The sequence below is a fragment of the Athene cunicularia genome, assembly GCF_003259725.1.
Source record: "Athene cunicularia isolate RWA chromosome 2 unlocalized genomic scaffold, athCun1 chr2_part1, whole genome shotgun sequence".
Lineage (NCBI taxonomy): Eukaryota > Metazoa > Chordata > Aves > Strigiformes > Strigidae > Athene > Athene cunicularia.
In genome coordinates, this window is record NW_020799095.1 from 98,836,814 (window position 1) to 98,853,904 (window position 17,091).

General features: G+C 40.0%; 1 protein-coding gene across 1 annotated transcript in view; it reads right to left on the bottom strand.

Moving 5' to 3' along the window:
* Window positions 1-473: 473 nt before the first annotated feature.
* NDUFV2 (NADH:ubiquinone oxidoreductase core subunit V2) overlaps window positions 474-17,091 on the bottom strand; it is a 17,463-nt gene continuing 845 nt past the window's right edge. Inside the window, exons 2-9 of the mRNA XM_026841433.1 lie at window positions 17,010-17,087; window positions 15,020-15,085; window positions 6,795-6,857; window positions 6,593-6,709; window positions 4,821-4,989; window positions 2,459-2,568; window positions 1,527-1,603; window positions 474-625 (exon numbers count right to left, since the gene is read on the bottom strand). Of these exons, the coding sequence (XP_026697234.1) occupies window positions 532-625; window positions 1,527-1,603; window positions 2,459-2,568; window positions 4,821-4,989; window positions 6,593-6,709; window positions 6,795-6,857; window positions 15,020-15,085; window positions 17,010-17,087 (774 nt within the window). The 3' untranslated portion in view covers window positions 474-531. The remainder of the gene's footprint in view (window positions 626-1,526; window positions 1,604-2,458; window positions 2,569-4,820; window positions 4,990-6,592; window positions 6,710-6,794; window positions 6,858-15,019; window positions 15,086-17,009; window positions 17,088-17,091) is intronic.

The following is a 17,091-nucleotide window of genomic DNA, read 5'->3' on the forward strand; positions in this document are numbered from 1 at the left end:
ATGATAAAAACATAATTTTCACATTTTTCCTGGGCACTGAATGGTAGTAAGAAGAGTTAGACTCATGAAAAACCACTTCTTACTGAATCTACCAGATTTTTTTTACACAACATAGCTTGCATCACCTATCCTGGTTTTCTGTTTTAAAATTGAAATTGGAAGTAACATACAGTGAAGTTTTGTCAGAGAATTTCCTTTCAGTCTGTTTCCTTGTGCATGTGCCAGACTTGTAATTTAGTCAGTTTTGTTGCTTCAAAGATCCTTAGAAGAAAGAATTTTCAATGACAGAATAAAAGATGCAACTTAAACCTCACAGGGATCATAAGCAGACTCTTTCAGTGAGCCACTTTACAGAACCACTTTTTTTATAATTTAGAATTATGATTATGTTTTGCAGTAGTTAAAAGTTAAGTTAGATATTCTAATTGCTGCTGCCTTCTTCATCTTTTACAAAAGTATTACAATGTACATCGTTTTATTGAGATTAAATTTACTTTATTTTCAAACAGTTCATCTATATTACAAAAATCCTTAGAGGTCAGCTCGAACTCCAAAACCTGGTCCTTTGGGTGGTTCAGTCAGAGAAGTAAGGCCACCAGCTGGCTCACAAGAAAAACGTCCACTCCTGAAAAATGAAAGCAGTTTGATTCATTGCTGGTATTGTTATAACCTCACATACTGTTTAATCACTGGATAGAAAATAGTTCAGAATCTGACTTAAGGCTGAAGCCATTTTTTTCTTTCTATTCATCCTTCAGAAGTGTGTGATGCTGCTCTTCCATCAGAAGGATTCCAAATTCAAGTAGTGACAAATACTTTCATAACTGAAATGCAAGACAGGACCACTAGTTTTCTTTTTTAATTATTTGTAGGTTGGCCAGACAAAAGTGATACTATCTCAGTAATACCAAAAGCAGTATGCAATTGTATCAGTAATGTTTTTGCTAAAGATGTTTCCCTGTGTTTGGAAACCATAACTATTTTAAGATTATTGTTCTTGTATTAAAAAAAAAAATCATTCTAGAAACAGTAGGAATAGGTAGCGCACCAAAGTCAAATTAATTCCTCCATTCACACAAACGTGTAGTTGGACTAACAAAGAACAAGGGGAAATAACAGGGTTATTTCTGAACTTTTCAAATCTTTAACAAACTTGCAATATTTCCAGGTATTGTCAGAAATTAAAAAAAACCCAAACAACCAACAGGTGTTTGTTGATTTACATGATCTAGACAAAGAAAAAAAAAATCCAGCAGGTGCTGTCATCCACCTAGTACTAACACAAATCAGAATTGATGTTTTCACATTTCATGCTCCTCTAAGCAGTCATCAAGAACAAGAAAATTCTCTTAGTTCTTTCTAGTTCTACATGAATATATAGAAAGGCACTGAATGCATGCCATATTGTTCAGTAAATTAATGCTTTTCAGCTTTAGGTTGTGAACTCAAATCTCTGAACAGGAATTTTCTTTCTCAGTAGCATCATCCTTCAAATAGTTGGCCAATTTTACACAAATACAGCATACCTTGGGCCAGGTTTGGGAACTTTGCCAGCCTTTAGCTCATCAATTATGTCTTCGATATCTTTGGGTGTCAGATCTTCCTGTTAAAAAAAAAAAAAAAATCATTAACAAAACAGAAAGTGTGTCAGCAATTGTGCTAATTGCAGCATTCAAAATTCATCAGATTAATGCCTCTCTTAAGCATGATCCTAGCATAGGTAATACTGATCCTATCCATTAACACACACACTGGTTTAAAGAATTAGGAAAATTAAAAAGTCTACTGTCATTTCAATGTTAAAATTTTTGTTTCACATATAGTTGCAGAAGTTATGTTAAAACTAAATGTTCAGTCAGGTCATCTCTACCATGGCTTGGTGTTTTCAGCTTCCTTGGTGTATTAGTGCGCTGGATCTCTGCCCACCCGCTATAGCCGTGACAAGAAAAATTGTGGGTACAGTTCAAGAGATCAATTCTCAAAAAATTAATCAGACTGTGATAGCGAAGTATTTTAAAAATAAGTTTTTTAAAAAAGGTGGATTCTGTCAATACATTAATTCCTTTGGTCTGAATGCATCCAAGTGAGCCATAATCCGGAAGTCTAAAAAACAGTGTTAGACCAGTCTGTCCTTTCCAACAGACTGCTTTAAAGTGCTTTTAAAAGCTTACCAAATACCTATTTAAAAATCCAAGATTTATGGGCAGACCACTATTGCAAAAACGCATCACCCCATTTGTATAAATCGACAGTAACTGAAAGAACCGATACACTGCGAGACAGATGAAGCATTCCTAGGAAGAGGCCAAGAAACTGAAAGGTGTTCTAGGACAGCTTATGCTGTCCCTGCCAATAGGAATTTGAAATAACTGACCAAAACTTCAGAATCTGAAACAAGTGAAAATACAGGTAACCCAGCAAATAAGTTTAATCTTTTAAAAGGGAATGTAACACTTACATAATAATTGTCATTTATTTGTACCATCGGTGCATTTACACAAGCTCCTAAACATTCCACTTCTATGAGTGTGAAGAGTTTATCAGGTGTTGTTTCCCCAACTTTTATACCTAAACCAACAAAGAATATTAGGTTCAGCAATGGTTACTGAACAAGATTAATAAAGTATGAATCTTAAGTACCCCACAGCCTTCTCAGTACTTGTATTTTGACCTTAAAAAACATTTGCATAGTTAAATCCTCTTAAATGAGTCCAACATGTTTCCATTAAACAAAAAATTCTAATAAACTGTGAAGTCAGTTTTCAGATATATTTTTGAGACCTCACTTACAGGTTTACAGGTATGATTTACTGAAGAATAACCAAGAAATGACAAATATAAGGAACAGTACAGCTCTACTCAGGAACATTTTTAGCAATCAATACAACAGAATGGAAAAATAGGGAAAACAAAGCTTTTCATGTGCTGATATGAAATGTGTTAATAGAAATTCCCAAATTAACCAAGATCTAGGCATTGTTAGCTACAGATTCATAACCAATTTCCGAGTTTATACACAAAGGCTTATTTCCTGAACAACTCTGTCCACACACTTAGCTTCCATGGCACGTTACTCTTCTAGTGATACAGATACGGACCTTCCCCAGAGGGCAGGTAAGCCAAAATAACATCTCAGAGTCTGATCTCAACAAAATTCTCCATGGAAGGAAGAATGCTGAAAAGCAGTTTTCCTCCACAGTTATTAGAAGCGGGGGAAAAAAAAACTAGTAAAAGTCTTAAGTAAGGCCTGTGTTTCAGTAAGAGCTACATAATCATCCTTAATGCTTTGATTTCTCAAGCTTAAGAGTTTCAGTTAAAATTAAGCTATCTTTGCAGTAACAAAATAAGATAAATTTCATCTAAATATGCCGTTTCCAGACAACAGAATATATGAAAGAGCTGCTATTCTGCAGCTCTTATCACAGTAGTTCTTCAGAAATGTTAGCATGGCTTGCAACTTCAAAGAAGGGAAAGAGTTGCTAGCTGCTATCTTATCCCCTCTTCTGCCCATAACTACACAACAAGGAGGGGAAAAAGAAATCCCACCAAGCCCCCCCCCAAACCTGTGAGTTCTCCTTACATCTCCTATGATGCAGCACCCTCAATTGACTTTTTGCATGGAGAATTCCTAAGTTATGTTAACATCATGTTTGCCATCCAGGGACCTGTGCAAAACTCAGTTCAACAAGGCCAAGTGCAAGGTCCTGCACATGGGTCAGGGCAATTCCAAACACAGATAGAGGCTGGGTGATGAGTGGATTGAGAGCAGCCCTGCAGAGAAGGACCTGGGAGTAGCAGTGGATGGAAAACTGACTATAAGCCAGCAATGTGCACTCACAGCCCAGAAAGCCAGCTGTATCCTGGACTGCATCAAGAGCAGTGTGGCCAGCACGTCAAGGGAGGTGATTCTCCCCCTCTACTCTGCTCTTATGAGACCCCATCTGGAGTGTTGTGTCCAGCTCTGGGGTCCCCAACGTAAGGACATGGACCTGCTTGAGTGGGTCCAGAGGAGGTCACCAAGATGATCAGGGGACTGGAGCACCTCCCCTATGGGGACAGGCTGAGGGAGTTGGGGTTGTTCAGCCTGGAGAAGAGAAGGCTCTGGGGAGACCTTACAGGGACCTTCCATTACTTAAAGAGGGCTGACAGGAAAAATGGGGAGGGACTCTTTATCAGGGAGTGCTGTGATAGGATGAGCGGTCATGGTATTAAACTGCGAGAAGGTAGATTTAGATTAGAGATAAGCTGTGGCTGCCCCCTCCCTGGCAGTGTTCAAGGCCAGGTTGGATGGGGCTTTGAGCAGCCTCATCTGGTGGAAGGTGTCCCTGCCCATGACAGGGGATTGGAACTAGGTGATCTTTAAGGTCCCTTCTAACCCAAACCATTCTGTAACTCTATCACCTTACTTGAGCAAAAAACACCCTCATAAACAACTTTCATATAGCATATACCTTAAAAATCTTTTGCATATAAAAAAGTGCCAAAAAGAGTCCTCTCCTATATATGGGATAGGTCTTACTTTCTCAGTATGAGGGTCATATTAGAATAATGCATTTCCTGGCACATAGTCTTTAAAACCACTTTAAGACCACTAAGTGGCATTCCAGATAACAGCCTTCTCTGGTCTACTGTACTGAAATCTTTAAAAATAAATATTAAAAGCCAAATCTGAAATTTGAAATCTCTTGTACCTATTCTCTAATGATTACACTCTGTATTTTAAATACTATTGCTCTGTCCCCACCATAGAAAAAAAGTTTACTTCAGTATCATTAAACTAAGGTAAAAAAAATTAGAAAAAGTACAAGTTGTTGTCATACCAAGTTTCTTCTTAATGGCTTCTAAAATACTATCAGAGTCTCGCAGCATGCAAGGCGTGGTAGTGCAGACCTGAATATGGTATTTCCCAACAGGTTTGCGATTATACATTGTATAAAAGGTTGCTACTTCATACACTCTCATGGGAGGCATTTCTAAAATTTCAGCAACCTGTAACAAGGGGAAAACAGACATGTATTTAATTCTCACAGGGCATCAGTAAAGGCATTTAACAAACCATTTCAATGAAGTCACCTGTCCTCTGTCTGTAGTAACAGTCAGTAAGAGAGAGGGGATGGGTATCGAAGCACAGCTGTATTCAAATCCCAAAAGAAGGCACTTGAGTTACTCCGATTGGAGTCACCTTGCTCGAGCACACACTCCACTAAGCCATGGATGAGCACAGCGAGGAGCTCAAGTCAATTCCCCTCCAGCATCCAGCATCATACACAAGCAGCTGCAAGGAGTCAGCTGGGTTCCAGCTTTCACTGTCAGCTCCAGCTCCTACTGCACTTCTGCTGAATGAACAAAGGAACTTGTAGACATCTGCCCACACTAACCCACCATAAGCCTTTTGGTAGGAGAATTATAGGCTGGTACTACACTCATCTAACTCAGATACAGCAGGTCTGTCTCAGGTTCCGTGACACACCAGAGCCGGCCTCAGAAATGCCACAGCTACGTCTGCAGATTGGCATCACAGCCAGTAAATAGGGAGTGAAGCACGATCTCCACCAAGCCAGTTGTGGTGCGAGTATCCTTGACCTCATTAACCCGGAACCCTGCCCTTGCTCTGTTTTCAAAGCATAACTGTTTTACATTCCAGTCTCTAGGGCAGGCAGGTAACAAACCACGGAAAATATCTGTTCATTTAAAAAAAACTTAAGATCATTTTAAACATAGTATCAATCTAAAACTTAAATAAACAAAAATACTTTTCCCATTCAGTATTAATAGAGATTTGAAGCTTTATACTACACTGTGGAAGTAGTAGTAGACAAAATTTGCCCCTCTCTAAACATGTACTGAACTCCTTCAGTAATTTCTGTAATGCTCACAATACTCACTTAGCATATCTTGACTGAATTTAAAACTTTTCACTTTAACTGATGACATGACAGACTATAACACAAAATATAACAGATTTACTCATATAAACCAGCATTTTTTATTTCCTGGTATTTTATTACTTTCATGCAACCTATCACTCCAGAGCAGTGTAGTTGCTTGCTTATTTTGAAACAATTTTAATAAATATGATGTCTTCCGGGTGCTTGCTGTGGGGTTTTACAAAACATTCATGACACATACTATAACTAATACTGCTCTGCAGAAGTCTTCACAGGCCTAGAGATTAAATATAATCCTGGCAGTGTACGTAGTGCCACCACTCTGGGAGGAGAACAACCCCACCATCGTAACCTTTTTTCTTTCCCCAAACTCAGGAGCAAACAAACTCTTTCAAGTTTCTGTTCCTACTTCCAGGATGGTTCTGGGAAAATAGCCTATGTAAACAGAGCTCATGTAATTTTTGTTTTGTCCTGTCTGTAGTTTCTAGCAATAGGCTGACATTACATAAACAATGAGGTCTGAGTTTTCTGCTTTAGTTTTCCCAATGATTTTTTAAAATGTAGTCTCAAGGAATTCTTATAATTCGGTGCCTCATATAAATTCCCATGTTAGTATGCTTTGGTAAGTAAATGCTAATATTCCAAGTAAGATATTTTAAAAACCCTGTAAAATTATGCTGGAAAGATAATTAAGTACTAAATACCTTGTTCATAGCTGATATGGGCAACCATCCATGCTGTCTTTGGGCCAAATCTAGTACTGCCATGACAGCTGCAGACTTGTGTCCCCCTGGGTAGCTGTTTACAATTGCTTCTATTCGCTTTTTAAAGGGAAAGAGGAAGAAAATAGTGTCAGTACTGATATAAAGACAAGACCTGTGTATTTAACCTTTTCTGTCTACATACCTTTTGGTTTTCAGGTGTGAACTCAAACGGAGTATCTGGATTATTTTCAGGACTATCTCTGTGCTTCAGGAAAAGAAAAAGAAAATGTGTAAAAATAGAATTGTCAGGAAATTATCCAAGACAGATTTACTGTTGTAAAATGTCTTCTCATTAGACAGTTACAGTTGAGTTGCTTGAATAAACCCGTTATATTCCAGATAAAAATTTCATAGTACTCAAACGATTAAATATCTCTGGGAAAACTACCAAAAATATTAATAATTATTTCATCACTCTTAAAAATAAGATAAAAACCTTAATCCTGTTATTTCATATTAAAAATACATTTCTTGAGGAATATGGTGCTGTTATCAAAATACATGTTTTTTAAACACTGTTAATACAGTTTGGCAATTATGTTCAAACTCATCACAGGTAGATTAAGAGTTAATACCTTAATAAACAACAAGGGACTAAAACAACAGCCCATTTTTTCTTTTCCCATGACACTTTAAATATAAAAGCATTAAAATTGATCAAGAAGCTTGCTACATAACTAAAACATTTGCAGATTCAAACACACATTATTAATCCATTTTAACATATTCTTTTGATTTGTAATGGATTTCAACTCTTTAATTTTAGATACAATTCTGAATCAGAATGGAAGCAGAATTTTGAATTAATATTTCCAAAGAAAGGTATTCTATCATATTATTTTTAAGGTGGCCTTCTAAGGAAGCATCAAACTGAAGTTAGTTCTATTTTCAGAAAATACAAATTTGGAGGTCTTGAAGAAGATGACATTTTCCTATAATAAAATCTTTGTTCTGATGAAAAACCTTATCCACCGGAAAAACCTCCTGCACAAAATTTTCAGCTATCTCTAAGCAGCTCATTATGGTATCCTTGAAACACTCATAGCTCAATTTCATTCCAAACTTTATACAGTTTTCAAATTAAATGGAAAGCTTGGGAAAAAAATGCAACCTATAGTTGAGGCTTGATGCTAAAGGTAATTCACAACCAGATAATAATAATAATAATAATAATAATAATAATAATAATAATAATAATAATAATAATAGCAGCAGCTTTAAAAAATATTTAGGAGAAAGAAACCCATTCCACTGAGTTTCATCATTTTCTCAAGTAATGCAAGGTGATTTTGCGGTTTCCATGCTGCGTTCTTATTAAGCAGTGAAGGATTTAATGACAAATCTTAACATTGGAAGAAACATACTGCAAGACTGTCATCAGTGCAGAACTTAATACGTACGGTCCATTATTATTCCTGATTTAGAAATTCGTATGGAAATATCGAAAGGCCAAATCCTTAACTTCAGTTACATCTGTTGGGTCTAGTGAGAGATTCCCTTTGCTTATCCTGAGTATATCCCAGAGCAGACGGTACTACTGCCACCGTCAATTTGCAAGCATGTACCCCTACCACAGTTCCAAGTCAAATACAAAACTACAGTCAATATATACTTCTCCACTGAGGATGACTTTCCCCTAATAACAGGAATTACAGAAAGATAACCAATTTCCTTTGAACACACTAATATTTTATTACGTATGAATTTCTTGCTTATTGTGTGGTCTACGAGAGAACATAAAACTGCTTCTAGGAACAATTGCCACTATTTTAGATTGACCCTTACAGATAAAGGATTTGACTCCTCATACATAGTGTTGGTGAGGGTTTTCTACCAATTTTAATGGGAAGTTATCGAAGAGGAAAAACTGAAAGGAAACATGGTGTAACTTTTTTTTTTCCCCTTACAGACCTGTTCTAGGTCTTAGCTGCACAAATCAAATCCATGATTCATGATAAGTGTTTCCATAACTTAACTATTCCTTCTCAAATCTGCACGCCTGTTTTATTTCAGGCTGCTATTTTGCCTTCCATAGCTATGTGATACAATTATAATTGTACTTCATCTCAGTTTCTTTGCAAATATTTGATTTATTAAAGTCTCCTTCTTTGTCTAAAACAGCTGTTCTTTCCAGTTTGCCATCTCTAAACTGATATCCTTAAATACTCTACATGGGAGGAGGAATATTTAATAAAGACGTATCTGAAGCTAGTTTGCCACACAGTCAGTTCTGTGCAGCAAGGCCCCAGAATATGTTGTAAAGGTAACAGCACAGATGAGCACTAAATAAGATCATGTCACCTTTTTTTGTCTTCCATTTTCCTAAATGGGCTTTCATCTCATTCTGTGCTGTGGAGAGTCTTGATAGTTTTCATAGAGAGCTAACAGAGATAGTTCTAGGCCTACTGAGCTATTAGCAATTTGTCAATGTGTTCCCTAGTCTTCCCTTTGTCTGACAAGGCACCATTTATCCAAGATGTGCAGGAGCTGATTTGATCCTAAATGGCATGGGTGCATTTCTGCCTTTTTTTAGGATACAGCGGTTGAGGTTGGAAGGGACCTCTGGAAGTCATCTGGGCTGAACCCCAGCACTCAAGCACAGTCACCTAGAGCTGCTGGCCCAAGACCACATCCAGATGGCTTCTGAACATTTCCAAGGTGGGAGAGTTCAAACACTCTCTGGACAATCTATGCCAGTGCTTGGTCACCCTCACACTTTTAAGTATTTCCTGATCATCTCTGAGGCCAGTTCCCTCTGGTCCTGTCACTAGGCACCACTTTAAATATCCTGGCTCTGTCCTCTTTGCACCCTCCCTTCAGGTCTTTACATACATTGAGAAGATCTTCCCTCCCCCAGCCTTCTCTTCTCTAACAGTCCAGCTCTCTCAGCTGTTCCTCATGAGAGATGCTCTTAAGAAGAAATGGATATATTAAGACTTCCTCCATACACAAACTAAGTACAAACAATTACGTCTGTACCAACTACAGCAATTTGTTGAAAAGCAAGGTTAAACTCTATCCACACATTTTTTCCAATTCTCATGTTTCCCAATTTCCTAGTCTTACACAATGTTTTTGTTCCATGCATGGCTTAACTGTATCATGTTTGTATTGCAGCATTCAGCCTAACCTACTTAAAGTGTGATCCACTGAACTGCGAAGACCTACCTAAGGCACACTGTCCCCACAGATGACGGTACTCTCCCATGGAAGGTACCATGGCTGCTGAATGCTCATCTCACATTGGTTTTGCTACACCAACCTGGGACACTTTATTATTCTTTTTCAGTGATCTCACCATCTGTCTTTCTTGACACAGAGAATTATTAAAAAGCACTGAAGAATTACAATAGAATAACCAGAATAATTTAGCTTTCAGGTTTACTGCAAGAAAGTTGGCCTGAAACTTGACCTATGCCCTATGGTAAACACCTGTCCAAAAGACTGTAAAACCAAAATGAGAGAACTGTGTGGTATGCAGGGGAGATGTTTAGGGCAATAACCTGTTAAGAGTCCATATCAAATCAGCAGTGAAAAGAAATGTATTACTTCTCCTTCAAAGGGAAAGTACCCTACATACTGTTCCAGCAGAACTCAAGATATAACCTCTCCAATTAAGAAGGGTGGAAGTGCTGTCAGACCCAAGTATTTCACTGGCCATCTTCACAAGTAACTAAAACTGTAATACAGCAATTCTCCAAACTTCTGTACTGAACCCCTATGCAGTCCTATAACAAAGCCCATATCAGGGCAGTTGATGTGTTAAGGAAACTCAGTCCATGTGTTGAAAACCACAAAAGTAGTTAAGTTTTGGCTGATAAGGAGGCTGAAGACAGGTAGAAGTCAAAGAGAGAGGGCATGTTTACAGAAAGTAACTATTGTAAATAAAAGTACATTTGAAATCAGGTGTTCCCTAGCCATCAGAAATGATAGATTTGGAGCAGCTCTCTTATGTTACTGCAGGCAATTACCTCATTTTAAACCTGATGCGCTCCTTCTGAAGTGATCTAGTTGCCTGTGTGGCACCAGACTGAGTTTAATGGTTGACAGAAATTCTCTTCTTGGTTGTTTTAGAATAAAAAGGAGTTTCAGTAGTTGTTCTCTTACATGCAAGGAAAAAAAACTTGCATGAAAAAGAAGTTTGCAAAGTGATGCATAGGTGTGCAGATCAGCATTGCCTTTTAATACTAGATTTTATGACAACCAGGTCCCCTGCTAGCCCGTCTCCTGCTGTTCGAAGTATGCTGTATGCATTTCCCCTCCTCACACATAGATTTCATATACAGGAAGTGCAACAAGAAGCACCAACTTGCTTTGCAAAACAAAATCAAGACACTCGCATGTAAACTGATATACAAAGAGGACCACCACAACAGGTTAAAGTTACTCCCAGGTAAGTCCGCTAGTCCTCCACAAACAGTTTTTAACAACTTTTGACACTTCCTCTGCTTGTAATATTCCACAAAACTAAGACCTTTTTTTAATGTTGAATTTTTTCCTTTCAAGAAATCTGGGGGGAAAAGAGTCCCATTTCCTGACTACATACAAACACCTAGTGTTCATTAAAATAATGCCTTCAGCTCAAATCAGCAGGATGAGTTTTCACTTGAAATTGGCCGTGTTAAATAAAATCTGAAATTTGCTCTGAAGATTTTTAGTTATAGTTAGGACAAACAATTACACACACAATGACATCCAACTGTCTTCTTCCCATAGTCCCTTTCTTCTACTTTCAAGCTCCTCCCTCCAGCAAATAATTTAAACAGTTACATAAATCTTGAAAAATGCTTCGAGAATTTACAAAGCTACCTAGCTTCATAGGCCAGGCACCAGCATCCATCAGGGTACCAAAGATACCTTTTGCCTGTCTTTACCGACCTCAAACTACATGTGAAGTTTTTTAAGTTGTCAGTCTACACCGATTCTGCTATTCCTTGAATATCAGCTCTCATTCCAATAAACCATCAATGCCCGCTCAGGTTTCTGGGGAAGTATACGAACCATGTACTGTAATCCCATTAACTTCATCTTATGAGAAAAGCTGTAGAGACAGCTGCAGAAAGGCAACAACAGCAACAAAAATCTGTCTAAAAATGCTGAGCACCTGCTTTCAACAAAGTGGTCAATTCTCTAGTTAAGTGCTGATTTCTACCAAATGTTGAGAAAATGCCAAATTATTCAGCTGTTAAACTGCAGACTAGATAAGCTCTGAATGAAACAGAATGGGACAGAATACACCTCTCAGAGATGCTTCAGGTTCTCTTAGAGGTAGACAGACAGCACATCTGCTTTACACATTTAAATTTGAGGGCTTTTTCTTTTTTGCAATCACTATTACTATTTATACATATTATGATATAGTCTAATTAAAGAGAAGGCAGGGACAGGAGATGTTATAGTGGGGGTCTGCTACAGGCCACCTGACCAGGAAGACAAGGCAGACCAGGCCCTTTATAGACAGACAGGAGCAGCTTCACGTTGCTAAGCTCTGCTCCTCATGAGGGACTTCAGCCGCCCTGACAAAGTGGAGGGAGAACACATATCAAGGCATAAGCAATCCAAGAGGTTCTTGGAACACACTGATGGTAACTTTGTTCTCCAAGTGACAGAGGAGCCAACGAGGAGAGCGGCTATGCTAGACCTTGTTCACCAACAAGGAAGAGCTGGTGGGGAGTGTGAAGCTCAAGGGCAGCCTTGGCTGCAGTGACCATGAAATGATGGAGTTCAAGATCCTGAGGGCAGCGAGGAGGGTGCAGTGCAAACTCCCTACCCTGGACTGCAGGAGAGCAGACTGTGGCCTCTTCAGGGATCTGGTTGGCAGAGTAGCATGGGATAAAGATGGAGGGAAGAGGGGCCCAAGAAACCTGGTTAATATTCAAGGATCACCCCCTCCAAGCTCAGGAGTGATGAATCCTGACAAAGAGGAAGTCACGTAAGACCGCCAGGAGGCCTGCATGGATGAACAAGGAGCTCCTGGACAAACTCAAACGCAAAAAGGAAGCCTACAGAGGGTGGAAGCAAAGACAGGTAGCATGCGAGGGACAGAGAAACTGTCTGAGCATCCAGAGATCAGGTTACAAAGGCCAAAGCCAGAGACATCAAGGGCAACAAGAAAAGCTTCTATAGGTGTGTCAGTGATAAAAGGAAGATGAGGGAAAATGTAGGTCCTCTCTGGAAGGAAACAGGAGACCTGGTTACCTCGGCCACAGAGAAGGCTAGGATACCCAACAACATTTCCACCTCCATCTTTGCTGGCAAGAACTCCAGCCATATTGCCCAAGTCATGGAAGGCAAAGGCAGGGACCAGGAGAATGAAGAATCACCCACTGTAGGAGAAGATCAGGTTTGAGACCATCTAAGGAACCTGAAGGTGCACAAGTCCACGGGACCTGATGAGATGCATCTGCAGGTCCTGAAGGAACTGGCAGATGACATGGCTAAACCACTACCCATCATATTTGTTAAGTTGTGGCAGTCTGGTGAAGTTCCTGCTGACTGGAAAAGGGGAAACAAACCCCTCATTTTTAAAAAGCAAAAGAATGAAGACCTGGGGAACTACTGGCCAGTCAGTCTCACCTCTGTGCTCAGCAAGATCATAGAGTGGATCCTGGAAAATAAGGTGGTGATTGGTGACAGCCAACATGGCTTCACTGATGGCAAATCATGCCTGACAAATCTGGTGGCCTCCTATGACAGGATTACAGTGTTGGTGGAGAGGGGAAGAGCAACCCTTGTCATCTACCTGGACTTGTGCAAAGCATATGACTTTCCTGCATGACATCCTTGTCTCTAAATTGGAGACATGGATTTGACAGATGGGACCACTTGTTAGATAACAAATTCGCTGGATGGTCACACTCAAAGAGTTGCAGTCAACGACTTGATGTCCAGGTGGAGAGCAGTGACAAGGGGCATTCCTCAGGGGTCAGTGTTGGGACCAGTGCTGTTTAACATCTTTGTTGGAGACATAGACAGTGGGATTGAGTGCAACCTCAGCAGGTTTGCTGATGACACCAAGCTGTGTGGTGCAGTCAACAAGCTGGAGGGAAGGGATGGCATCCAGAGGGACCTGGACAGGCTTGAGAGGTGGGCCTGTGCAAACCTCATGAAATTCAACAAGGCCAAGAGCAAGGTCCTGCACATGGGTCAGGGAAATCTCAAGCACAAATACAGGCTGGGTGATGCATGGATTGAGAGCAGCCCTGCAGAGAAGGACCTGGGAGTAGCAGTGGATGGAAAACTGGCTATAAGCCAGCAATGTGCACTCACAGCCCAGAAATCCAACTGTATCCTGGACTGCATCAAGAGCAGTGTGGCCAGCACGTCAAGGGAGGTGATTCTCCCCCTCTACTCTGGTTTCTTGAGACCCCACCTGGAGTGTTGTGTCCAGCTCTGGGGCCCCCAATGTAAGGACATGGACCTGCTTGAGTGGGTCCAGAGGAGGTCACCAAGATGATCAGGGGACTGGAGCACCTCCCCTATGGGGACAGGCTGAGGGAGTTGGGGTTGTTCAGTCTGGAGAAGAGAAGGCTCCGGGGAGACCTTATAGCGGCCTTCCAGTATTTAAAGGGGGCCAACAGGAAAGATAGGGAGGGACTCTTTATCAGGGAATGTATGGATAGGATGAGGGTTAATGACTTTAAACCACAAGAGGGTAGATTTAGATTAGAGATAAGGAAGAAATTCTTTAGCATGAGGGTGGTGAGGCACTGGCACAGGTTGCCCAGAGAAGCTGTGGCTGCCCCCTACCTGGCAGTGTTCAAGGCCAGGTTGGACGGGGCTTTGAGCAGCCTGGTCTGGTGGAAGATGTCCCTGCCCATGGCAGGGGGTTAGAACTAGATGATATTTGAGGTCCCTTCCAACCCAATGATTCTAATTGCCTCAATTATGAATCATTATGCAACGTCCTGTATCACATATAATATGAACAAGAACTGCACTTTTGAACTCCTAGTAAACAGGGCTAGACCTGGACCTAAGTGTAATTCTGCAGGAAATTTTAGAAATCAAGAAACGGTACCTGCAAAAATTTTCATGAGCTACAATTAGAAACTCAATTAACTCCAATAAAAAAAGTAAACAAGAACTGGTTTATAATGAAAAAAAAAAAAGCTTAAGCAAAGTTTCATCTGCAATCACACACAAATGCTACTAACATCACCATTTTTAAATTTTCACTGTATAAGGAAAGAAACACAAGGCCAAAAGTGAAAAACCTTTTGATACTCCATCACAATTCTAATAAAAAGTTCTACTGAAAGTTCTTCTTTGTAAACACCAGCAGGCTTCTATAGCAAAGTTCTGTTCATCAGAAGCTTTTAGACAGATTATAAAAGCATACGCCGAGGCAGGCAGAAAATTACTTACCACAAATAAGGCTCCTCCACTGGCATTGCACACTGCTGTTCTATGTAAGTATCGGATTTGTCTTATCTACAGACAAAATACAGAGTATTAATAGTTAATAATTTACATACTGCTAGTCGCTGCTTTCAGAACCAGTTTGATTTTTGTTCTAATTGTAAGCCATTAATTATACTGTCATCGGTAATAATTTAAGTCAAGAAGAGACTATCTATTAAAGGCTCTCCTGTACAACAGCAAATCTCTTAACTCATCTTGACCATTTCAGTCCATGTAGAAGTTAAAAGGATTTAACTTCTAACAGGTAATACTCTGATACAGCTTCATTTAAGTGCCTTGAACAGAAATTCTCATCAAAAATTTCATGAAGAATTTTCCAATTTGTTACTTTATATCATATGTGCTTTAAATTTAATGTTTTCAGAAACTACCATTAGTATTGAGGTTCTTCTCTAGTAAACATTTATATACTTCTTCAGCTTTTATTTAACTGAACAGTGAGATCAGGCAAAGAAGGACAAACGTAAAATAAAACACAAACCTGAAATATCAGCACAACACCCATATGCAAGTTCTGTTCAGCTATTCTCTGTACTCTCTGTCTGGGTCCATCATGCCAGAACAGATCAAGATTTCTAGATTCTCACAAGTATTACTAAGATGATTTGATAATGTTATCTTGTCATATGTAATAATTCTATAATAAATTTTTATATTGAATTCTAGATTAATTTTTATATTTCTTATAGTATATTAAAAAAAACCAAACCTCCTTAACTACTTGATTTCTGTTACTGTATAAAATCTGTGGGGCTTCAAGTGGATCAGCATCAAACTTGCAAAAATACAGTCAGAGGGTCAGATCTGAAATTCAACCCTAAGTACCAGGGAACTACATTCCCTGCACTTCTGTAAAGAACAACCTGATCAGCTCAATCTTATCACCAGCAGATCACACAGTTTCACCTGCAGTGTAGTTTCACACAACAGCTGTAGTCTTTCCCTGTCATATGATCAGTCCTTCCAGGAAACCAGTATTGGATTTACTACACAGTTATGTGTATTATGTTGTATGCATTCATTTCTTTGATCTCCACTTCTGCCTCATCTGAAAGCAGCAGCCAGGAAACCAATTCATCTCCTGCCATTCTGTGTCAGAGGCCAAAATGAATGCTGGGATACGTGGATAACTCGGTGGACTGCAGATCATTCCCGTGACCCCTTTCCAGGGGACTCTCAGCCTGTTACCTTTATAACTAACATGAAGCACATCAAATGAACTGCACTGGCATGACAATTTTGAGTGCCTTCCATGAACCAGACATGTCACATTCAGACAAAAGACTAAAAACTAAGTAGAGCATGCAACTACAACTGCACTTCTGCAGACAATGCTGAAAAGGAACACATAATTGAGGATCTGACGCTCAGGTATAAATCCTACTAAATGCTAAGTAAATATAGAACATATGTAGTTTTGGCTCTGATGGGACCACCACATTGTAAGCTTCAGGTTTCTAACTGTAAGAGGCAGTCTCCTACCAAAAGGAGCGCTTCAGATGAAAACCCTTTACTCTATCTAAAGATACTGTACTGTTTCCAAGAACCAAACCCTGTAAATTTCAGACTTCAAGAAGACGAGACCCCTTTTTTTGCAGTGTCCTAAAGGGCTTCAATTGGTGTGAATAGTTGACTCAGGATTGAAAAACAGAGTGGCTTCTTTCTCATCGTTAATCTTACATACACGGGCAAGCCAGAAATACTATTTCCGCGCGGAAAGCTCCCCAATAACCTCCAGTTCCTGCTGGAGCCTTTTTAACCTGATGCTGGCAGTACAATTCCAGAGCCGGTCAGGTAACTCCGGCAGGCCCCCAGGGAAACACCCGGGAGAGACGCCCTTCATGGGCAGCACCCGGGCCTTTCTTCCCCAAGGCCGTGCCCCGCCACAGGCCCCGGCCGCCCCCTGCGAAGGCAGCGACGACCTCCCACCCACCTCTCCGCGCGGCCTCCCTCCTCTCCCGCGGCCTCCTCCGGCCGGCGGGGACAGACGTGTGGCCGCCGCAACGTCCCCCTTA